The sequence below is a fragment of the Nycticebus coucang genome, chromosome X (genome assembly GCF_027406575.1).
Source record: "Nycticebus coucang isolate mNycCou1 chromosome X, mNycCou1.pri, whole genome shotgun sequence".
NCBI lineage: Eukaryota > Metazoa > Chordata > Mammalia > Primates > Lorisidae > Nycticebus > Nycticebus coucang.
The window spans coordinates 46,471,467-46,496,643 of record NC_069804.1 but is presented as its reverse complement, the minus strand read 5'-3'; the positions used below and the strand labels follow the sequence as shown (position 1 = coordinate 46,496,643).

The 25,177-nt window shown below is 40.0% G+C and overlaps 1 protein-coding gene across 1 annotated transcript in view; it reads left to right on the top strand.

Annotated features, from left to right (window-relative positions):
- The window catches only part of MAOB (monoamine oxidase B), a 185,042-nt gene extending 162,340 nt beyond the window's left edge, over positions 1-22,702 (top strand). Inside the window, exons 9-15 of the mRNA XM_053579285.1 lie at positions 6,143-6,239; positions 7,226-7,279; positions 9,603-9,660; positions 13,777-13,874; positions 19,701-19,812; positions 20,358-20,420; positions 21,699-22,702. Of these exons, the coding sequence (XP_053435260.1) occupies positions 6,143-6,239; positions 7,226-7,279; positions 9,603-9,660; positions 13,777-13,874; positions 19,701-19,812; positions 20,358-20,420; positions 21,699-21,845 (629 nt within the window). The 3' untranslated portion in view covers positions 21,846-22,702. The remainder of the gene's footprint in view (positions 1-6,142; positions 6,240-7,225; positions 7,280-9,602; positions 9,661-13,776; positions 13,875-19,700; positions 19,813-20,357; positions 20,421-21,698) is intronic.
- The last annotated feature ends 2,475 nt before the right edge of the window (positions 22,703-25,177 follow it).

Here is a 25,177-nt window from a genome sequence, read left to right as displayed (position 1 = left end):
GGATATTCCTTCCAGAGCTACAATACCTTCTCTTTTCTGTCTGAGAATACTATGTTTTAGGGGAAATTTCTTCTGGGGGAATTTGTTCTACTCCCTGAATTATTGTTCTTCTCCATCTCCACCCCCCAAAGTTCCTTCTGGTTTATGTGTTTCTTGTTAGTTTGTTTCTGGTTTTATCTTTGCTTTTTTTCTTTTAAGGACTTTGTTGAATATCTGGTGTCCCTGAATGCCCCTTCTTTTGTTGGTTTGTACTTAGTGTATAAGTTGACTTCATTTAGGAAATATATTCTTAATTTTATTTAGTTTTTTGTTTTCAAAAATTTCAATAGATTTAGGGGGTATAAGTATTTTCAGTTATATAGATAACTTGTATCATGAATGATGAAGTCAAAGCTTTTAGTGTGCTTATCACCGAAATAGTGTACACTGTACCCAATTGGTAGTTTTTTTATCCCTCACCCCCCTCCTACCTTCTTCATTTCCAATGTCCATTATATCACTTTATGAACATATATGTCCATTATTTATCTCCTGATTGTAAGTGAGAACATGCAGTATCTGTTTTCTCATTCCTGAGATACTTCACTTAGGATAATGGTTTCTGGTTCCATCCAGGTTGCTGCAACAGACATTATTTCAGTACTTTTTACAGTTGAGTAGTACTCTGTGGTATGTATATGTATGTGTATATATAGACCACATTTTCTGTATTCACTCAGTTGATGGGCACTTAGGTTGATGACACTTGTGAATTGTGCTGCAATAAATATTCAAGTGCAGGTGTTTTTTTGATAAATGCCTTATTTTCCTTTGGGTAGATACCCAGGATTGTGGATTGCTAGATCAGATGGTAGGTATACTTTTAGTTCTTTGAGGAATCTCCCTATTGTTTTTCATAGTGCTAGAACTAATTTACATTCACACCAATAGTGTATAAGCAGTCCCCTTTTCACTGCATCCACACCAACATCTATTGTTTTTTGATTTTTTTAATAATGGCAATTCTGATCAGGGTAAGGTGGTATCTCATTGTAGTTTTAATTTGCATTTCCCTGATGATTGTGATGTTGAGCATATTTTTTTTTTTTTTTTGTAGAGACAGAGTCTCACTTTATGGCCCTCAGTAGAGTGCCATGGCATCACACAGCTCACAGCAACCTCCAACTCCTGGACTTCAGCAATTCTCTTGCCTCAGCCTCCCGAGTAGCTGGGACTACAGGCTGAGCATATTTTTATATGTTTTTTGGCCATTTGTCTATCTTCTTTTGAAAAAAAAAAAAAAGTTCCTATAAAGCTGATGGGATGCTCTTTGTGCATGGCCAGAGCTTGTGAGCTTTTTACCTGTAAGTGATTGAAATCATACTAGGGCTGCTTAGTTTGTTCTGGCAGGAACATGACTTTTCTCTATGCCCCTTGTTTGTTCACTTCCACCAAGTACACTCTCCTTTCTCTGAGGCCAGATTCATTCTGGGAAGGAAATGTCCAAGGATCCCCTGCACCCCGAATGCAGCACCTCCACCTTGGCCAGCCTGATGTAGCTCTTCATCCCATACAACTGATCCCTACATACTCCATATGCACCTGTTATTTGATCAGATCATGTCCTATTTGTCGCTTCTCTCTCTGGCCTTCTTCTAACAGGTGATGCCTTAGCTGGCTCTCTTATTCTAAAGTCTTCTTAAATTCTTGGACAAACTTTAAACATTTCTCCTTCCTATATTTTAGTCTTTCTCAACATCTTTCCTGCCCTAGCACACCTGAGGGGCATATAAATGTCCCCAAGCCACTGGCTGACTGTGACATTGATTCTCACAGGTACACAATGGGGAGAAATATGAGAGGAGAGAAGCAAGTGCAGTTAAAAAAGCTTCCTGTGTATCTGTTTGCACACGTGTATGTGCACAAAGGCTGCGAACGGTCTTTCTCTGTTTGTTCTTCCTCATTTTGGAACCTTACTGCCTTTTCTATACATTTGCTTCAGAGTGTTTCACCATAATATTGTTGAAATAACCTCATATTTGCAAGTCAATGATGAAGCAGGAGGAAAGTACGATCTAGTAGGACATTATTGTAACATTACAGACTCTGCCCTGATATTTTCACCATTGCTTTGTTAACATTTTTTTGTTGAGATTGCGCATACAAGCATACTTTGTTTTATTGTGCTTCTTAAATACTGTGGTTTCTTTTATTTACAAATTGACAAGCCTTCATCTAGCAAGTCTCTCAGCTCCATTTTCCCAACATTTACTCACTTTGTATCTCCATGTCACATTTTGTAATATTTCAAATTTTTTCATTACTATTTTATCTGTTATGGTGGTCTGTGACCAGTGATCTTTGATTTTACTATCATAACATTGGGGGGTGGGTACCACAAACCATGCTCATATAAGACAGCCAACTTGATTAATAAATGTTTTGAGTGCTTCACGGATAAGCTGTTGCCCCCTCTCCTTATTCCCTAAAACACAACAATATTAAAATTAAGCCAGTAAGTGGTCTCTAAGCGTTAAAGTGAAAGGAAAAGTCACATGTCTAAATCAAAAGCTAAAAATGAATAAGCTTAGTGAGGAAGGCATTTTGATAGTCAAGATAGGCTGAAATCTAAGCCTCTTGTGCTAAACAGCCAAATTGTGAATGAAAAGAAAAGTTCATGAAGGAAATTAAAGTTGCTACACCTGTGAACACATGAAAGTGAAGCAGTCTTTTTGCTGATGTATAAAAAGTTTTAATTGTCTGCAGAGATGAAACCAGCCACAATACTCCTTAAACCAAAGCCTGATTCAGAGCAAGGCCCTAACTATTCAATTCTATGAAAGCTATGAGAAGCAATGAAGCTGCAGAAGAAAATTTGAAGCCAACAGAGGTTGATTCATAAAAGCCATCTCCATAACATAAAAATTCAAGGTGAAACAGCAAGCGCTGATGCAGAAGCTGCAGCAAGTTATCCAGAAGATCTAGATAAGATCATTGATTGTTAGGCCTAGGCTATAATGGAAAAATACCAGATAACTCCTGGCAAATTTCCAGACTGCAAGCTTTAAGAAAAAAGAGATGAAGTAAGTCTAGTTCACTTCCAGTTTCTTGCTTGGCTAACTCCCTGGGAAACAGACCAGGAAATACCAACTATCCCCAGACTGACCTTTAAACAATACCAAGTGAAGAAATTACTGAAACTAAGATGTATGTAGGGAAAGTACTGAAAACAAAAATGTATGATGTATGACTAACTAAATGCAAAATTCTGCTTCTGTACAATGCTTGCTTGCTACCCCACCCATATGCACCTGGACAGCCTGTGTGCCAACCAGGATGCAGACCAAGCCTTAAAAACCTGACCCCTTAAGCACTCGGGGCTGCTCTCAGAAACCCCAAGTTGGGACACTGAGGCAGTTGCCGGCCAGCTCTCCAATAAAGGGACTCTGCTGTGAATTCAGCTTGTTTGGCAATGTGGTCTTTGTGGAACTCCTAGGCACAACATGATGAAGGTACTTACACTAAACAACAGATTTTCAGTGTAGATAAAACAGTCTTACAGTGGAAGAAGATGCCACCTAGGACTTTCACAGCTAGAGAAGAGGAAAAGGACAGGGTGACTCTTGTTAGTGGCTAATGCAGCTGGTGACTTTAAGTTGAAGCCAGTGCTCATTTACCATCTGAAAACCCTAGGGCTGCTAGGAGAATTATGATTTACGAATTAGGCTAAATATACTGTCTGTGCTCTATAAATGGAACAACAAAGTCTGAATGATAGCTGTTTATGAGCATGGTTACTGAATTTTTAAGCCCACTATTGAGATCTACTTTTCAGAAAAGAAAGATTCCTTTCAAAATGTTACTGCTCATTGCCAATGCACCCAAGAGCTCTGATGGAGATGTACAAAGAGATTAATGTTGTTTTCATGCTGCTAACTCAACACCCTTTGCTGAACCCATAGATCAAGGAGTAATTTTGACTTTCTATAGCTGCTATAGATTGTGATTCTTCTGATGGATCTGGACAAAGTAAATTGAAAACCTTCTGGAAAGCATTCCTCATTCTAGATGCCATGAGGAACATTTGTGATTCATGGGAGGAGGTCAAAATACCAACATTGAGATGAGTTAGGAAGAAGTTGATTACAACTCTCATGGCTGAGTTGGAGGGGCTCAAGAATTCAGTAGATGAAGTAATTGCCATTATAGTAGAAATAGCAGTAAAACTAGAATTAGAAGCAGAATCTGAAGATGTAATTGGATTGCTATGAAACTTGAAACTCATCATGAAAGTTGAACAGATGAAGTTACTTTTTATGGATGAGCAAAGAAGGTTGTTTAACTGAGATGGAATCTAATTCTGGTGAAGATGCTATGAGCATTTTTCATATCGTCCTTTGAAAAGACAACAAAGGACTTAGGATATTGTATAAACTTAGCTGATAAAGTAGTGGCAGGGTTTGAGAACATTGTCTCCAATTTTTAAAGAAGTTCTACTGTGGATAAAATGCTGTCAAACAGCATCGCGTGCTACAGAGAAATCTTTCATGAAAGGAAGAGTCAATTAATGCAGCAAATTCATTGTCTTGTTTTAAGAAATTGCCACAGCTACCCCAACCTTAAGCAACTACCACCCTGATCAGTCATTAGCTGTCAACATTGAGGCAAGACCCTCTATCAGCAAAAAAGATTATGACTTTATAAAAGGTTAGATGATCATTAGCATTTTTGCAATAAAATATTTTTGAAGTATGTACATTTGATTAGACATTAAACTAGTGGAAACTTGGCTCGGCGCCTGTGGCTCAAGCAGCTAAGGGCCAGCCCCATCCACCTGAGTTTGAATCTGGGTTTGAATCCAGCCCAAGCTGCCAAACAACAATGATGGCTGCAACCAAAAAATATCCAGGCATTGTGGCGGGTGCCTGTAGTCCCAGCTACTTGGGAGGTGGAGCCAGGAGAATCACTTAAGCCCAGGAGTTGGAGGTTGCTGTGAGCTGTGATGCCACAGCACTCTACCCAGGGCAACAGCTTGAGGCTCTATCTCAAAAAAAAAAAAAAAACTAGTGGAAACTTAACAACTACAGTATAGTATAAATATAACTTACATGTATTAAGAAACAAAAAAAATCATGTGACTTACTTTATTGTGGTATTCACTTTATTAAGGTGGTTTAGAGCTGATCCTGAAATATCGCCGAGTATGCCTGTATTTCATTTAGGAAAGAAATGAGACTTTTATCTAGGTTTATTAATAGGCGAAATTGTTTCCAAAGTTTTTCTTTAAGGGAAAAAGAGTTTTTGGAGTACATGTATGAAATGAGAGTTTGGGAATCTATGGATTTTAGTTATCCACATCTTCTCCTCTGTTCTGTCTCTAGATGATAAAGAGGTACTCAAAATAGAATAAATGGCTTCTCATAAAATGTGAATGTTCAGTCTCTCCCATTTTATAGTAATGGACTAGTATTTTCTTTATACATCTTTAGCTTTATTCTACCTTTTTTTTTTTAATTTTTTTATTAAATCATAAGTGTATACAATGATATGATTATGGGGCATCATACACTCACTTCATAAACCATTTGACACATTTTTATCCCAGTGGTTAACATAGCCTTTCCGGCGTTATCTCAGTTACTGTGCCAAAACATTTATATTCTACATTTACCAAGTTTCGCAAATACAGCTGCAATATGCAAATCAAAACTACTTTTTTATTTTTAAATCAGAATCTTACTCTGTCACCCTGGGTATAGTGCCGTGGTATTATCACAGCTCACAGCAACCTCAAATTTTTGGGCTCAAGAGATCTTCTTGTCTCAGCCTCCCAAGTAGCTGAGACTAATAGATGCCTATCATGACACCTGACTAGTTTTTTTTTCTATTTTTAGTACAGACAAGGTCTCGCTCTTGTTCATACTGGTCTCAAACTCCTGAGCTTAAGCAATTCACCCACCTTGGCCTCCCAGAGTACTAGGATTACAGGCATGAACCACTGTGCCTGACCCAATCAATATGGTTTTCCTTCATATATTTAGAGTATGATATGCTATATTTGGCTTTGAGACTTCTCAAGTTGAAAAATGTGTGCTTCATTTTGACCGCTGTGGGTAGTTTGATTGGATGATGAATATGTCCTTCCATTTTGCTATTCTCCTAGATTACTGTGGAACCATGATTATTGAAGGGGAGGAAGCTCCAATTTCCTACACATTGGATGATACCAAACCTGATGGGAGCTATGCTGCAATAATGGGGTAAGGCATAATTGTGGTGTTATGGCTGCTATTGAGCATTGATAAGATAATCTCATATTGTTAATAAATGTGCCCCAAACTTTGTTGAATTATTTTTTTTTTACCCAATGGCACTATTCTTCAAATCTAGCCATACAAAAATCTTTATTGCTTCTTTTTTATAATGCCTTGCAGTGACTAAATATCTAGAAATTAATATGACAATTTTAAATTTTGCTATATTAATTTTTGTTGCAGATTTAGTGCTTGGGGTAAATAATTTTGGTGAGCCACCTTATGTTGAAAGTATGATTAAAAAACCTGACTTGGAGTGTTTTACTAAGAGGGCTTCTTGTAGAGGCTGTGTGGGCATCAACATTATACATGTGGGATGCTGAGATTTTTCAATCCCACTAGAGAAGAGCCAAGATGAGCCCAGTCTTCAGCTTATCACAAAAAACCAGCACAGATGGGGATGCCTTAGGAGCCTAGAGAGGTAGTTCCCTAGAGTAGCATAAATTAAGATGAGCCCTAAGACACATGTGAGTTCATCTCAGAGAGATCCAAGTATCACTGCAGGGAGATCAAAGCAATTGCAGTTCTAGAAATGGACACAGAAGCTAGAAATTTAGGGGCTAGGAAAATACCAGGGTGGAGATAGACCCAAAGACCAAAGACTGGATGAAATTGGAATTTGAGACCCAAGTCTTATCCCTATCGGCCACCAGCCAGGGGAGGGAAGTGAGGTCACCCATACTATCACTCTAGGCAGAAATTATGATCTGTCATCTATTTTTACTCCCTTCGCTCCTTGAAAGCTAGAAGATGCTCTTCAGAGTCAGGAATATAACTTGTATAGTAAAACTTTGAACATAAAACATGCTAGTATATAGTTTGTTTCTTCTGATCAGCTTTTAACACTGAATACTGGGCATATGTGTAGCAATAGAAATGAGGCCAGGATGAAAACAACCATTAATTTCTCCTCTTTTTCTTGTTTGTTTTAGATTTATACTTGCCCACAAAGCCAGAAAGCTGGCACGTCTTACCAAAGAAGAAAGGTAACAAAAGAAGTGCTTTTTCTTTCCCTACCTCCCTTTTTCCCTTCTTTTCTGCCTATTTGCCTGCCTTTCAATTTTACATCAGTTTTTTTTTTTTTTGAGACAGAGTCTCACTTTATTGCCTTTGGTAGAGTGCTGTGGCGTCACAGCTCACAGCAACCTCCAGCTCTTGGGGCGTAGGTGATTCTCTTGCCTCAGCCTCCCGAGTAGCTGGGACCACAGGTGCCCACCACGACACCCGGCTATTTTTTTTGTTGTTGCAGTTTGGCCAGGGCCAGGTTTGAACCCACCACCCTTGGCATATGGGGCCGGCGCCCTACTCACTGAGCTACAGGCGCCACCCAATTTTACATCACTTTTTAACTTACAAACTGCTTAATAATATGTGTATTTCTTTCTTTCTTTTTTTTTTTTTTATAGAGACAGAGTCTCACTTTACTGCCCTCGGTAGAGTGCCATGGCGTCACACAGCTCACAGCAACCTCCAGCTCTTGGGCTTACGTGATTCTCTTGCCTCAGCCTCCTGAGTAGCTGGAACTACAGACTCCCGCCACAACGCCCGGCTATTTTTTTGTTGCAGTTTGGCCGGGGCTGGGTTTGAACCCACCACCCTCGGCATATGGGGCCGGCGTCCTACTCACTGAGCCACAGGCGCCTCCCTAATATGTGTATTTCTAATGCTATATGTCTGCTATGTTATTCTACGGATTTTGTTATATAAAGATGTAGTGCTAATAACTTAAGAACTGAGGGTTCATATTAATATTTATTAAACTTATTGTATATAAGACACCATGCTAGGAGCTATAGAGAGTATGAAAATGGATAACCTGGGGCTGAAAATTTACTTGTGGAGAAGCTAACCAGGTAAACAAATTACTGTGTTTTAAGGCAGTCTGCAGTACATATTACATGAGTGATGCATGACAATTATAAATTGTAGATGCAGAGGGACTAATTTCTGTGGAGGTAGCAATTTATTCTGGCATTAATATCCACCACTGCCAATTATTTATTGCTACACCATTACTGATAACATATTTACCAACTAAGAGCACCTGAATTTCCATTATGGAACATTCTTTACCCTTCGGTCATGGTGTTCCTGCATGCCTAGTTCCACCTTCGGGTGTGGTCAGTGCTGTGGAGGTCTGCCTGGACACTCACCTAAAAATGTCTCTACTACAACATAAGATCCATGAGGATAGGATGCTTTTGTCTGCTGTCCAGCTCCTAGAACAAATCTTTTCCCAGTTTGTTTTTTTGCCATTCTTATTCATTTTATTCCATAATAAAATTTTATCTTTTTATGTAAATCAAATTTATCCATTTCTAAATCAGACCTTCTGAACTGGTCTGTTATGTATAGAAAAGACTTTCCTATTCTAAGATAATTTTTTAAATAACTAATTTTTCCATTTTATAATCTCATCCATTACATACAAATTTTTGATTCTTCTAAAGTATATTTTGGTGTAAGAAGTAATGTATAGAAGTCCAACTTTATTTCTTTCATGAGAGGCCATTTTCCCCAGTGCCATTTTATTGCATAATCTGTCTTCCTATGGGTTTAAAATGTCCATCTTCATGAATTCTAAATTCCTTACCTATTTTGTTCCATTTCTGAATTTGACTTTACTTCTTTGCTTTGTGTGGCCATTTCTCTGCTTGTGACAAACTATTTTATTTATGTAAAATCAGAGAGAGAAGGAAGAGAAGGGGGAGAGAAAATGAGGCATTTTTATATACTTTGGTTTATAGAAAGGAGGATTTAAAATAATAATAATAAATAAAATAAAAATTCAGGTAATGTATCCCTTTGCTTTTTAAAAGATTTGTCATATGGGGAAAGGGAGGGGAAGAGAGGGGGGAGGATGGGTGGAGGAAGGGTAATTGGTGGGACCACACCTATGGCACATCTTACAAGGGTACATGTGAAACTAACTAAATGTAGAATATAAATGTCTTAACACAATAACTAAGAAAATGCCAGGAAGGCTATGTTAACCAGTTTGATGAAAATATTTCAAATTGTATATAAAACCAGTGCATGGTGCCCCACGATTGCATTAATGCACATAGCTAAAGAAAAAAGAAAAAAGAAAAAAATAAAAGGTTTGTCAACAATTTCACATGATTAATATCTGTGACCTTGTAGTTTGAAGACATTCAAAATAGAACAAAATGCCTGTTTAAAAACATTTTTTTAAATAAATAATTAAAATGTCAAAGTCAAAGCAGTGGCTCATGAAGGCATAGACACCTTTCACTTCTTTTTCTTTCTTCCATCATTTTCACTTTGATGTATTTTTTCCTCCCATAGGATGAAGAAACTTTGTGAGCTCTATGCAAAAGTTCTAGGATCCCAAGAAGCTCTGAAGGTAAGGTTACTTCCCAACCCTTTTCTGAGGGAGAGAGATCTTGCTTTGCTCTCAAGGAGCTGGCAGGGATAGGTTCTTGCAAATGGGGCCCAAGAGCTCATGTTTTTCCTGATATATTTGCAGAGGGGTCTGCGCAGGGCTGATCTATTTATAAGTGGTCCCAGAGAGTTGTGGGCCCTGTCTGTACTAATGGCGGGCAGAGGCCCTGCAACATGTTGTAGTTTAGGTGATACTACCTTGTCCCTGAATTCAGAGTTCTTCCTAGAGCAGCTCATTCAGCCACTCTGCTCCCAGTTCTGTCATGGGGTAGAAAAGAGGAGCTTCTGCTGCATGTAAGGAAATCCTAGATCCTGGCTGAAAAGTGCTTTCTTTTTTTTTTTTTTTTTTTTCTTTTTTTTTTTATTGTTGGGGATTCATTGAGGGTACAATAAGCCAGTTACACTGATTGCAATTGTTAGGTAAAGTCCCTCTTGCAATCATGTCTTGCCCCCATAAAGTGTGACACACACCAAGGCCCCACCCCACTCCCTCCCTCTCTCTTTCTGCTTCCCCCCCCCATAACCTTAATTGTCATTAATTGTCCTCATATCAAGATTGAGTACATAGGATTCATGCTTCTCCATTCTTGTGATGCTTTACTAAGAATAATGTCTTCCACTTCCATCCAGGTTAATACGAAGGATGTAAAGTCTCCATTTTTTTTAATGGCTGAATAGTATTCCATGGTATACATATACCACAGCTTGTTAATCCATTCCTGGGTTGGTGGGCATTTAGGCTGTTTCCACATTTTGGCGATTGTAAATTGAGCTGCAATAAACAGTCTAGTACAAGTGTCCTTATGATAAAAGGATTTTTTTCCTTCTGGGTAGATGCCCAGTAATGGGATTGCAGGATCGAATGGGAGGTCTAGGTTGAGTGCTTTGAGGTTTCTCCATACTTCCATCCAGAAAGGTTGTACTAGTTTGCAGTCCCACCAGCAGTGTAAAAGTGTTCCCTTCTCTCCACATCCACGCCAGCATCTGCAGTTTTGAGATTTTGTGATGTGGGCCATTCTCTCTGGGGTTAGATGATATCTCAGGGATGTTTTGATTTGCATTTCTCTAATATATAGAGATGATGAACATTTTTTCATGTGTTTGTTAGCCATTCGTCTGTCGTCTTTAGAGAAAGTTCTATTCATGTCTCTTGCCCATTGATATAAGGGATTGTTGGCTTTTTTCATGTGGATTAATTTGAGTTCTCTATAGATCCTGGTTATCAAGCTTTTGTCTGATTGAAAATATGCAAATATCCTTTCCCATTGTGTGGGTTGTCTCTTTGCTTTGGTTATCGTCACCTTAGCTGTACAGAAGCTTTTCAGTTTAATGAAGTCCCATTTGTTTATTTTTGTTGTTGTTGCAATTGCCATGGCAGTCTTCTTCATGAAGTCTTCCCCCAGGCCAATATCTTCCAGTGTTTTTCCTATGCTTTCTTTGAGGATTTTTATTGTTTCGTGCCTTAAATTTAAGTCCTTTATCCATCTTGAATCAATTTTTGTGAGTGGGGAAAGGTGTGGGTCCAGTTTCAGTCTTTTACACGCAGACATCCAATTCTCCCAACACCATTTATTGAATAGGGAGTCTTTCCCCCAAAAGTGCTTTCTTTTTCTCTCGTGATCTTGCAAGGAGACAAGAGTCTCATTCATGTACAGATACCTAGACCCACCTTTACCCTCCCCCAACTGAGATAAAATAAAATGACCCGTCCCCCTCCTGCATGTTTCCTTTTCTGCTTTGTTTTACCCTCAAACATGAGGGATGGAAGGAAGACAGACATGGGCTCAGCCCTGTCAGCTGAGTTTCCTAGATACCTTAAAAAGTAGCCTGAGAAAACAGTCATCTTCAAATGGATCCCGTTGAACCCCAAGGTGGTTAAAGGCAGGTAGGGTAGGAGGCAATGGGTGACAGTCAGAGGGCTCAAGGTGCTCATAATGAATAGCCATAACCGCCTCCATCAACACTCAAAATGATGAATTGGTATTCTCGTGACATTCACCAAACTGCTGAGTTTTTAAAGTTTTGACGTGGATTTTTGTCACCTTTTGAAAGTGATCATTAAATCCAGTTATCTGTGAAGCATTTGAAGACAGGGAAGACCAATGTACAAATGAGCAGTTAAAGTGTGAGAAAAATCTAATGAGGGAGCTGAAAATGTTTAACTTGCTAAGCCTCTTAAATCCAAATCTCTGTAGTATATACCATGATCTAGAAGAACAACTACATAGTTTAATCCTATTATTCTAATACTTACCCTTGCTCAACTTTGGAGTGGCTTGCTTCCTCCTGGTCAAATTGTTGTGGCTTTTGAATTTGTCATTTCTTTTCTTTTTTTTTTTTTTTTTGCAGTATTTGGCCGGGGCTGGGTTTAAACCCGCCACCTCCAGCATATGGGGCCAGAGCCCTACTCTTTTGAGCCACAGGCACCGCCCTGAATTTGTCATTTCTGTTCACTACTTTAAAGATCTCTCACCCACTCCATTGTAGATGGTGTGTAAGGTGAAACATATGCTCTTGAGGTTTTTTGGAGTTTTTTCTCAACGAATTAACTAGAATAATTCACTGGTTTGGAGAGAAACATATTAATGAGGAATGTGCTTTATTTCACTTTTTTTGCTTTCATATACCATTTAGCAAGTTTAAATTATAGGCATCACCTCCAGGATCAAGGACAGTGATTAAAGTAGCAAAACCAAAAATACAATACATATACCCTAAAAAGATTACTTAACTTCTATTTAAAATTATTAGTGTTTTTGGCTTAAAAATTTGGCCCAAGACACCTCCTGGGTGAAGGGCTCAATTACAACTTCTACTTTCCTAACAAACGCAAACAATGTAACCTAATCATGCCCTTGTATTAATCTGAAATAAAAAATAAATTTAAATATAAAAATTCGGAAAAAAAGAAGAAAAAGAATTTGGCCCAAGATATGTCACGTTGGTAGATATTCAAGCGTTTTGGAAGTTACGTTGTGAGACAATCTCAGGCTAATGCAGTTGGTAATTGAAGTTCCCAGCAAACTGTGGGATGGCCATTTAGGGAACCTTAAGGAGAGAAAAAAGCAATTTTATTTTGTCTTTTTTTCATTTGAGGAAGTCTCTTTTCCTAAGAAGAATTTAAATGATTAGTTTTTAGTGATAAAAGTGAGCTCGTCCAGTTCTTGTTGCTCTTGGCACAGAGAGGGCCCCTTGCTCTGCTCTTGCTCTGGTATCTGTCGTTTGGAAGGAAGAAATTCTTGAGAGGAAGGAAAGGTGAAAGATAAAGTCCAGCCTTTCTTCTGATTGGCTGGAAATTCCAGAGAAGAATGCTCATAGGAGGTAGATGCTGGGGTGTGCAGCGTGCTGACACTCAACCTATCAGGCAGGGCTGCATACTTTGTGAACAAGATACCTCACTAATAACTATACAAAATCAGATGTATGCTTACATTTTTTTCAACAAAACATTTTTCTCTTAAAACTTGCAATGTTGACTTTATTTTTTAATGTTTAATAATGAACTTACTTTAATAAAGAGTTTGAGCATTGCAAAGTCTTAGCTAAAGTAGTGCCTGTTCATAACAAAAACATATTTTTCAGACCAATAGCTGTTTACAAGTACCCACCATCAACAGAAGTGCCTACATGCTACAAAAACCATGAGTTTGTCTCGCTCCCCTTAAAACTCACCCGCACCAGAAACATGAATCTGATCACCCTTTCCTTTGACAGACATGTTTTTCTGCTTTTTCTTCTGGCCAACCATTCAAGCAAGCATAAATCTTTCTAAAAACCTTTTTCTTAAAACCAGTAGGCACTAAAAAGTTCATAATAGGCCATTGCTATTTATGCATGATACTAAAAACATGAATGAACCAAGTGAGAAAACTTTCTACAGTTTGAATTTCTTATAAGTTTATTGCCAAGGACATTTACTTGCCCAAAGACATATCTTCCAAAATATCATGATAATGAGGCTCTATTTCAGAAATACATTGGTTTGCCAATCCAATACCTACTGGACTGTGTTTGATTTATTCTAGATTAGGTAGCTTCCTCTGCCTCTTCTTCAAGCTTTTGTCACTCTGCCTTACAGCCATCACATTATGAAGAGAAGAACTGGTGTGAGGAGCAGTACTCCGGGGGCTGCTACACCACCTACTTTCCCCCTGGGATCATGACTCAATATGGAAGGTAGAGTAAAAATGTGCTAAGCTGTGACTGAAATCCCCTGCACCTGAATCCAAACTCTACATGGATTCAGGTAGCTTCTCTCCCCCTGTGTCTTATAAATACAAGGGAAAAAAAAATTCCCAATTTCCAGTGTATCTAGTGAGTATTATGAGTGAAGTCATTATAATTATGCACCATGGTGCTACCTTTCACCCTTACTTGCTCTGATGGAGCAATCTCAATTGATATAACCAAAGAAGGCTGGGCGCAGTGGCTCACACCTGTAATCCTAGCACTCTGGGAGGCCAAGGTGGGTGGATTGCTTGAACTCAGGAGTTCAAGACCAGCCTGAGCAAGAGCAAGACCCCATCTCTAAAAAAATAGCCAGGCATTGTGGCAGGCACCTTGGGAAGCTGAGGCAAGAGGATCATTTGACCCCCAAGAGTTTGAGGTTGCTGAGCTATGACCCCTCAGCACTCTACCAAGGGCAACAAAGTGAAAGTATGTCTCAAAAAAAGAAAAAAGGCGGCACCTGTGGCTCAAAGGAGTAGGGTGCCGCCCGCCCCATATGCTGGAGGTGGCAGGTTCAAACCCAGCTCCAGGCAAAAACTGCAAAAAAGAAGAGTAGTCCCAGCTACTTGGGAGGCTGAGGCAAGAGAATCGCCTAAGCCCAAGAGCTGGAGGTTGCTGTGAGCTGTGATGTCATAGCACTCTACCAAGGGCAGCAAAGTGAAACTCTGTCTCTAAAAAAAGAAAAAATATAACCAAAGAAGGTTACAGCATTAGAATAGTGATAGAGGGTTCACTTCTGTTATCAGCAGAAGTTTAGAACTCAGTGAAACATCGCAAATGCAACTATGTAAATGCCAACATATGTACAGTCTTATAAAGCAAAATGATTTCTAGACTGGATATGAAGGGACTTGGGTTCCAGTGTCCATTCTACCAATAACTAACTTCGTCATCCTGGGCAGGTCACTGAACCTCGTTTTCCTTAGATGGATGAGAAAGCACAGGGTGGTGTGCAGTGGGCAATAATCAGTATTTTAGCGAGAGTATGAGTTATTTTTTAACATTCTTATCAAGCTATAATTCACATACCATATAATTTATCCATTGAAAGTTCACAGTCCAAATGGCTTTTAGTATTCACAGCTTTGTGCATCCAAGTATGAGTCATTGATGTTTAACTAATTATATTTAATGACAATAACAAGGTATGAATTAATGATATATCAGTAATTTTTATTAATATTATAGTATTACTCAACAAAGCAATAATTTGCTACGAAGAGCTGGATCTAAACTGAATAGGAAATGTAGAACACTAAGTGAACGTCTAGTGAGAGTATGCAACAGAGGGTGTGAGTAAATGGAAATGACTAATCCATCCTCTGTGAAAATTGGTGAAACAAAGATTTAAACCTGTTTGTCAGAAGATACATAATGACATTGGTTAGCACTTTTTTTTTATCTTCTTGAAGATGGAAAAATATTATCAAGAGAACATTCTGGGGTCAAAGATAAGCTACTGGGTCATTAAGTTAATTTTCAGATATACGGAGTGTAGAATATGTCAGTAGTATTTGTTTCATTCAGCTTTTATTGGCTAAATGCCAAGTACTTTACTAAACACTTCAATACCAAGGGCAGTCCTCCTTGCAGAGAAGGAGCTGACAATGTGGAGGGCCAGAGTGGGGATGGGCAGAGAGGACAGAACATCAACCTTGACTGTAATGTGCCCAGGGAAGGAAGTACCCTAATAGAGGGGCATAGAAATACCATGAAGACACGTGGCGAGACATGCTAGCCTGACCTAGAGAAATATGAAAAGGCTTCATAACGCAGATACCACCTTAGGGTTGGAGGAGGCAGAGAAAGGCTATTGGGGGATGTCATCTAGGCAGACAGAATAGTATAAGCAAATTCTTAGAATCCTACAAGTTCCTGGAAGGTCTGGAAAAAATAAAAAAAGCTCTGCATGGATAGGCTATGGGTGGTATTAAGGATAGATGGAGAACCGGACCAGAAAAGGTAGGAAGGATCCTTTACCTCATATGTTGACCTTTCAATAGAGAATGGCCATCGTTGCATTGCTTTTGTTTTTGGCTTTGTCTGAAATAAAGTGTCTTGTAATTAGATTTCTGACCACAGAGTGGCAGATTTTATGCTCGATCTCATAAAGGGTGTCAGGAAAATGCCTTTGGGGTCAGCGAACAAAACTTGACACTCAACCTGTACTGGCCTGATCCTGACCACATGAGAGAAGCAAGATAAATCCCATCATATTGGGCCTTGATAGCCCTCTTTCATCTTTATTCCTTCCCAGGGACGCATGTCAGGTTTCATATTAGTGCCTTCGATTTGTAAGGTAGAAACTAAGGTACAGAATTAGTTCAGTGACAAAACCTCCAGCCTGAGCAGAGACTACCTGACCACAGGGCCTCCTTTGACCTTCCAGGGTCATGATATTGGGGCTACAGCAAGGAGTTTCATCTTCAGGGCTCTGGAAGTATACAGTAAATATTCTGCTTCCAGAAGAATATTAGCAGTACAATTGTAGTAAAGAACTAAATACACATTTCTTTCTTTCTTTCTTTTTTTTTTTGAGAATGAGCCTCAAGCTGTCGCCCTGGGTAGAGTGCTGTGGCATTACAGCTCACAGCAACCTCCAACTCCTGGGCTCAAGCGATTCTCCTGCCTCTGCCTCCCAAGTAGCTGGGATTACAGGCGCCCGCCACAACGCCCAGCTACTTTTTGATTGCTGCTGTCATTGTTGTTTTGGCCTGCCCGGGCTGGATTTGAACCCTCCAGCTCAGATCTATGTGGCTGGCGCCTTAGCTGCTTGAGCCACAGGTGCCGAACCTAAATACACATTTCTTAAGAAATTTTTCTTCTAGGTAGAGTGAATAACTGATTATAGTGATTATGCATAAAACATATCAGCCACAAGAAATATATGTGGAGATCTCCTTTATGATATCCTGTATCCTTTGTGAATATATGTCTACTCACCTACAAAAGAAGGGGCAGGGATTTTTCTTATCTAGCTGTTGGACATTTTCCCCTATAGTCAGATAATTTCTACAAGTGTAGGGAAGACAACAAGTGCAGGGAAACTATTTATTTGTTTAAAATTAATTCTTGGTTTTTACATTTTTACATTCTGATTGTTAGCATGATTAGTTCTCTCAGCCTTTGATCAATTTCCTATTTCACTCTAGGGTTTGGCCAGAATTCCCAGAGCTCTCCAACGAGAATTAGTTTCCTCTGAAAAATGGAAAAAGTAAATCAAGCTTCTCTCACAGGGAAGTCCTTCTTGAATCCCCTTAGGCCTTTGATAATTACAGGTTTACTCCATGTATTATCAGTATAATCATATAGATGCTTCTTGACATACAATGCGGTTACATCCCAATAAATCTATTGTTAAGTTGAAAATACTGTAAGTCGAAAATATGCTTAATACACCTGACCTACTGAACATCATATCTCAGCCGACCTTAAATGTGTCCAAAACACATTAGCTCACAACTGGGCAAAACCATCTAACAAAAAGCTTGTTTTTATAATAAAGTATTGAATAGCTCATGTAATTTATTGAATACTGTGAGCAACAATTGTTTTATGGGTACTCTAAGTTCAGTTTCTACTGAATGTGTATCACTTTTATACCAGCGTAAAGTTGAAAAATCGTAAGTCAGTGACCATCTGTGTTCTATGATATTTTTTCTTATATTTTCTTATCTTTTTTTCTTGATAACTACAATTAGGGCAGGCAAAGGAAAACCTGCCAATTCAGGCCAAACTGTTTAGTTTTCTAATAAAAGGCCCAGATGTGTACAGTGTGTACATCTAAGATGGACCATGGGTGTTCGTGCTCGACATCCCTTATCTGATATAATGGAAACTTGAGATAGGATGGATAATGGCATATGGGCAGTGCTTTCCTTATGGTATTTTTGTGAAAGAAAGTATCAGCAAACTGCCCCTCCTACAGGCAAAGTGCTATGACACTTCTGTCCCCTGCATAGCGTAAGAGCATTGTATATTAGTGTGTGATGATGATGATATATCAGGCAAAACATTTAGGATAAAAACAGACAACAGGTGGTGCCCATGGCTCATTATGGCTCACTATGGCTCAAGCAGTTAAGGCACCAGCCACATACACCAGAGCTGATAGGTTTGAATCCGGCCCGGGACTGCCAAACAATGACAACTATAACCAACAAATAGCCGGGCGTTGTGGCAGGCACTTGTAGTCCTAGCTACTTGGGAGGCTGAGGCAAGAGAATCGCTTAAGCCCAGAAGTTTGAGGGTGCTGTGAGTTCTGACACCACGGCACTCTACCCAGGGTGATAGCTTGAGGTTCTGTCTCAAAAAAAAAAAAAACAGACAACATCTGGTAGACCTGGTTCAAAACCTGATTTTGCTGTTTTCTGGCAGTGTAGCTCTTGGCAAATCCCTGTACATTTCTCCAAGCCTCAGTTTCTTCATGTGTAAAATAAGAAAATGATAATAATACCTATATCATAGAGTTCTTAAAAAGATTGAAGAAATAATTCGATAGAGAGTAGAGTATAACTAGATGGTTAAGCCTGTTGGTTTTAGAGTCGGATTGATTGCTTGGGTTCAAATACTAGGTCTGTCCCTTACTATCTATGACCTAGAGCAAATTACTTTGTCTTTCTTGCTGGTTAGTTAGGTTTCAGGAAGCAGACACTGAAATAATGGGCCCTGACAGATAAATATTAGAGGATGCCCTTGGGATTAACACCTGGTGGGAAGGGACTAGAAGGAAGCAAGAATGGGTAGAGAGAGCAGTAGGGCTATGATGCAGTTCCAATGAAGGCTTTAGCTGACTCTGCAGGAGCTTTGGGGCAGAGACTTTACAGCTCATGATGATGAGTCACTGGACGCAATTGCTGCTGCAAGGAGACATGTCTTAGGGTGAGGAAGTGTTCTTCAGCAGAGGCAATTTCCAAAGAGAGTTGGCATCAGAAGACTATCTTCCAGCAGCACTCTTGGCAGCCAGGAATAAGTCTTCTATTCTTGAACGGGATCTGGGTGTTATATCACACTATCTACCACAGTCTATCTTCATGTTCTCACCAGAAAAATGGGAATAATAATAGTACTGACCTCACAAGGTTGTGGTGAGGATTAGTGCATTAGGAAGAGTACTTGGCACCCAACCAACGTTAACTGTTATTGTTTAAGGCAGTAAAACTCAGTATCAGTAGAGGCAAATACTCAAAAAATAGTAGTCATGGAGCCATTTCAGACTCAGATTTGTTAGATGTCACTTATGGAAAAGGCTGTTAGAAGTCAGTGGATGGGGCGGCGCCTGTGGCTCAAGGAGTAGGGCGCCGGTCCCATATGCCCGGAGGTGGCGGGTTCAAACCCAGCCCCGGCCAAAAACCACAAAAAAAAGAAGTCAGTGGATGATCCCCTTTAAAATATGGGGAAGCCAAAGCTCAGTGAGAAGTGATTTGCCAAGTTCACCGGTGGAATAACCAAGTAGGGAATTGGGGGGCATGTATCATTGCAAGCCATACATGATTGGGCTCCCGTAGTCTCTCATTTCATGTGGATGAAACAAATACATATTTTACTTCCATTGATGTTAGTTTTTTTTTTTTAACTGGTAAAGTCATAGTTCATGAGTGGATTTTGGTTTTTACTTCTTTTTGTCTGTGTCAAGGATCATGCAAGAGCTGGTAATTGCAACTGTTCTCCTTGATGTTTAGAGCTGAGGAAACTGCCAAGCCTTGATCTTTGTGGGAAAGCTTTTCTCTGGCTCTCTGAGACTGACCACTTTTACATCTTTGTTTTTATTCCAAGGGTACTACGCCAACCAGTGGGCAGGATTTATTTTGCGGGCACTGAGACTGCCACACACTGGAGTGGCTACATGGAGGGAGCTGTGGAAGCTGGGGAGAGAGCAGCCCGAGAGGTAGGGTCTGGGGGTCATGGGCTGTGGGGAAAGAGGCAGCCAATAGGCTTGATATGCACATCAAAGATTGAGATCCTAGAGGCCAACTTCTCAGTAACCCCCATCTGGAGACCCATGAAATGCCATTTTAACAGCTGTCTCAAGTGAACACTTTAACTCAAAAGTAATAATGAAAAAGGTAAAAAGAGCCATGGCTATACTTGAGGACTACCTAGGTCTTACAGAACCAAACATGTTTCTATTAGGACTCAGTATTCATTCATTCATTCATTCATTTCACAGGAAAGATTTCTTGACATTTTGTATGATCTCCTTCCTATTAAGGCATGTTTACAACCATTAAAATTTATGGTAAGCTCATGGTTGAGACCTCTTATACCATAGGTGAAAGAACTTTTGGAACTTTTTAAAGGTCTCTGGCCTTGACCTTGGTGTTTTCATGGATATCCCAGGGTAAAGAGTCACTGAGTCCTTAATTTAGAGAGTAGAATAGGAGAAAAATGGTACCATTTCTTTTGTTTACCAAGGTAACTATTTCATTTCAGATCCTGCATGCTGTGGGGAAGATCCCAGAGGATGAAATCTGGCAGGCAGAACCAGAATCGGTGGTAATCTAAATTTTATTTATTTCATGAATTTAGATCTCTTTTCTCTAAAAAGAATTATTTGCAAGAAGAACCCATCTGTATTATTTATGAACCTTTCCCTAAGTGATTCAACCCATGAATGTTTAAATAGGTATTGTGGGTTTGGCATCTGTGGCTCAAGCAGCTAAGGTGCCAGCCACATACACCTGAGCTGGTGGGTTCAAATCCAGCCCAGGCCTGCCAAACAACAATGACGGCTGCAACCAAAAAATAGCTAGGCGCTGTGGCGGGTGCCTATAATCCCAGCTACTTGGTAGGCGGAGGCAGGAGAATCTCTTGAGCCCAAGAGTTTGAGGTTGCTGTGAACTGTGATGCTACAGCACTCTACCCGGGGGAAAAGCTTGAGGCTCTGTCTCAAAAAAAAAAAAAGTTATTGTGGGATAGGGCAGAGGTGAGAGATTCAGACAAACTTTGAAAACTTAGTTGCTGCCACATCCATTGCAGATTATTAGGAAAAAATATTTTTTGGTGGAGGGGGAGACATTTCTCAGAGTTCTAGACATACTAGGAACTCAGTAAATGCCGGTTGAATAAATATTAATGTCTAACCTAAAGGTTCTCGAAAGGAAGGTGTTGTTAGCATCCCCTGACCAAGGGCAAACGGTTGGAATGAAACAGAGCATATTTAAACTAAAAATTCATTTTTAATATACTTATCATTCTGTAACAAAGCCCCAAGAAGTTTTCTTGACTAGAAGGAAGGATATCTAGAGGATAGAGTAAAAACACATTGTAGAGGACAAGGTTTGAAAGGTTACAGTTATTCTTCTGTCTTTTTAAGTGTGAAGTCAAAGAGAATAGACTTGGCCACTCCAAAATCATTCTCCCAGTACCTCTACTAAAGATGGGATTGTGTACTGTGGGGGACATTGATTCATTCACTCAACAAATACTTATGATGTATAAGTTCAGCATCAGCCATTGTGGTAAAGGCATAGCAGCACTTTCCTGGACCTCCACATCTGGTGGAGAATGCAGATAATCACCAAAAAGTACAAGTACAATGACAAAAACATGCTGAGAGGAAATATAAAAAGAGGGGATCCATTCTAGGCTGGGGACTCAGGAAAGGCTTTCTAGGGAAGTGAAGTAGGGGGCCCAGTGGGGAAGAGAGAATGTCATGGTTAATGGCCTAGAAGTTGGCAAGAGTGGGTCATGTTCAGAGAGCTGGAGGAAACACAGACTTTCTGGAATGAAGTGCCAAGCCCTGTACTAACACCAAATATTCTCTGAACCCAGGATGTCCCTGCACGACCCATCACTACAACCTTCTTGGAGAGACATCTGCCCTCTGTGCCAGGCCTGCTGAAGCTGATTGGATTGACCAGCATCTTTTCAGCAGTGGCTCTGGGCTTCCTGGCGCACAAAAAGGGGCTGCTTGTGTAAGCCTGAAGAGAAAGTGTCTTAACCACACCCTCTTCTTACTGTATTTGGGGTGTGGGCTTGGGGAAGGAGTTATAAGAAAGTCCCCTGAAAACATAAAGAATGGAGTGAGGTAGGGAGCATGAAGAGAAGTCCAGCTCTGATTGCTTTATCTCTTTCTCCATTGTGGCCCCAGGTTAGGATCCCTTACCTGGCTTAGCACTGTGTTTCACCAATTTCTGAGGTTATCGTCCTCAGACCCTTTAGAATAGTTAAATAGGCTTGTGTGCTGCCACACATTACACCTTGTCCATGCACAACTAGTTTTTTCCTCCCTCTGTGGCTTTGTGCTTGTACTTTTTCTTTCCTGTAATATCCTCACCTTCCCTGGTTTTTTGCATTTGCTCTTAGAATCCTGTTTTGTTATAATTGGAAGACCTTAGAGTCTCCTCCCCTAATCCTCACCTTCTGCTTTAGAGCTGAGCAAACTGAAGTTTATAGAGGTGGAGCTCAATTGCTCAAGGGCCTTAAGAAGCCACTGGTCTCTGGGGGATGAGAACACATGTCCGATACTTTTCCGCCTTCCAGGATGTATCCCCCAATTGCTCTCCTTCACTCCCTGTCATAGTCGCTGATGGTGTCCTCTGGTGTGGGTTTACTCTGTTCTGTGCTGTCTCGCACTACTCAAATGCTACCCAGTAAATATCTTTCAGTCTTACTATCTTGTGCAGTGTGTATCAAGTTGATTTTAATTTTTTTTAGGGTAAGGATCTTGTCTCTTTTTCCTTTGGTATCTTCCATTATGTCCCAATAAAGGTCAGTATATACTTGGGTAATTAAAAATAAAAGTTGGTTGAGCAGATGTCTGCTGTCCTTTCTTTTTGAATAATGACTTTCAAGCTTTTGATAGATGAAGTCAAGATCCAGTATTAGGCATATAAATGTGGCTTTAAAGCATTTAGTCAAAATTTCCTTCACGCCTCGATGATGCGTACATTTTGCTTGCATGATCCATCACGAGTGGCATATTGTGAGCACTTGGTGATTTATAATGATATGGTAAGGATGCTAAAAGATTCTGTTCCTTGCTTTCACCCCGCTCAAAAATATCTGTCAAAATAATTGGTATTAATAAGCAAGATGATTAAACTATTAAGATAATCACAATATTTCAGTTAACCTTTCATATTCCCTATCATTGCTAAGCTTTTTACCAGGTGCACTCATTAATTTAAAACTATGGGTTAGGGCGGCGCCTGTGGCTCAGTGAGTAGGGCGCCGGCCCCATATACCGAGGGTGGTGGGTTCAAACCCAGCCCCTGCTGAACTGCAACAACAAAAAAATAGCCGGGCGTTGTGGTGGGCGCCTGTAGTCCCAGCTGCTCGGGAGGCTGAGGCAAGAGAATCACATAAGCCCAAGAGCTGGAGGTTGCTGTGAGCCATGTGACGCCACGGCACTCTACCGAGGGCAGTAAAGTAAGACTCTGTCTCTACAAAAAAAAAAATAAATAAAAAAAATAAATAAATAAAATAAAACTATGGGTTAACAGTTCATTGAATCCTATTTGAAGTACTTTTTCTTTCTTTCTTTATTTATTTCTGCAGTTTTTGGCCGGGGCCAGGTTTGAACCTACCACCTGTGGGATATGGGGCCGGCGCCCTACTCCTTTGAGCCACAGGCACTGCCCTTGAAGTACTTTTTATTTTTTATTTATTTTTGGCCGGGGCTGGGTTTGAACCCGCCACCTCCAGCATATGGGACCGGCTCCCTACTCCTTGAGCCACAGGCACCGCCCAGTACTTTTTAAATGAGATAATCATGTCAATGTATTCACAGCTCTTGAGTCTGTATCAATTTTTTTTTTTTTTTAGAAGGCTTCTCAAGCTGTTCCCCTGGGTAGAGTGCCTTGGCATCACAGCTCACAGCAACCTCAAACTCTTGGGCTTAAGAGATTCTCTTGCCTCCACCTCCCAAGTAACTGGGACTAAGGCGCCCGCCACGTTGCCCAGCTATTTTTTGGTTGTAGTTGTCATTGTTGTGTAGCTGGCCTAGGCTGGATTCGAACCCGCCAGGTCCAGTGTATGTGGCTGGCGCCCCAGCCACTTGAGCCACAGGCGCTGAGCCTCCTAGGTCAATTTCTTTTTCTTTTTTTTTTTATTGTTGGGGATTCATTGAGGGTACAATAAGCCAGGTTACACTGATTGCAATTTTTAGGTAAAGTCCCTCTTGCAATCATGTCTTGCCCCCATAAAGTGTGACACACACCAAGGCCCCACCCCCCTCCCTCCATCCCTCTTTCTGCTTTTCCTCCCCCCCATAACCTTAATTGTCCTCATATCAAAATTGAGTACATAGGATTCATGCTTCTCCATTCTTGTGATGCTTTACTAAGAATAATGTCTTCCACGTCCATCCAGGTTAATACGAAGGATGTAAAGTCTCCATTTTTTTTAATAGCTGAATAGTATTCCATGGTATACATATACCACAGCTTGTTAATCCATTCCTGAGTTGGTGGGCATTTAGGCTGTTTCCACATTTTGGCGATTGTAAATTGAGCTGCAATAAACAGTCTAGTACAAGTGTCCTTATGATAAAAGGATTCTTTCCTTCTGGGTAGATGCCCAGTAATGGGATTGCAGGATCAAATGGGAGGTCTAGCTTGAGTGCTTTGAGGTTTCTCCATACTTCCTTGCAGAAAGGATGTACTAGTTTGCAGTCCCACCAGCAGTGTAAAAGTGTTCCCTTCTCTCCACATCCACGCCAGCATCTGCAGTTTTGAGATTTTGTGATGTGGGCCATTCTCACTGGGGTTAGATGAAATCTCAGAGTTGTTTTGATTTGCATTTCTCTAATATATAGAGATGATGAACATTTTTTCATGTGTTTGTTAGCCATTCGTCTGTCATCTTTAGAGAAGGTTCTATTTATGTCTTTTGCCCATTGATATATGGGATTGTTGGCTTTTTTCATGTGGATTAATTTGAGTTCTCTATAGATCCTAGTTATCAAGCTCTCCTAGGTCAATTTTTATTGAGATGTATTTTACATCCATATATGGCCATTCTCACACTCTCCTTTAGAAAATGAAGCTTGTTATTAGCATATTCATCTCAGGATGAACTAATACGTAAATTTCTGATTTTACGGTGATATTTACATGTGTGAATTTATAGGAACTTTAGACAGACTGTTTATGCTGCTATAACAAAATAGCACAGACTAGGCAATTTATAATGAACAGAAATTTATTGGTTCATTATTCTAGATGCTAGGAAGTCCAAGATCAAGGCCGTGGCATCTGATGAAGGCCTACTTGCTGTGTCATATGGCAAAAGGCACTGCCTGGGTTAAA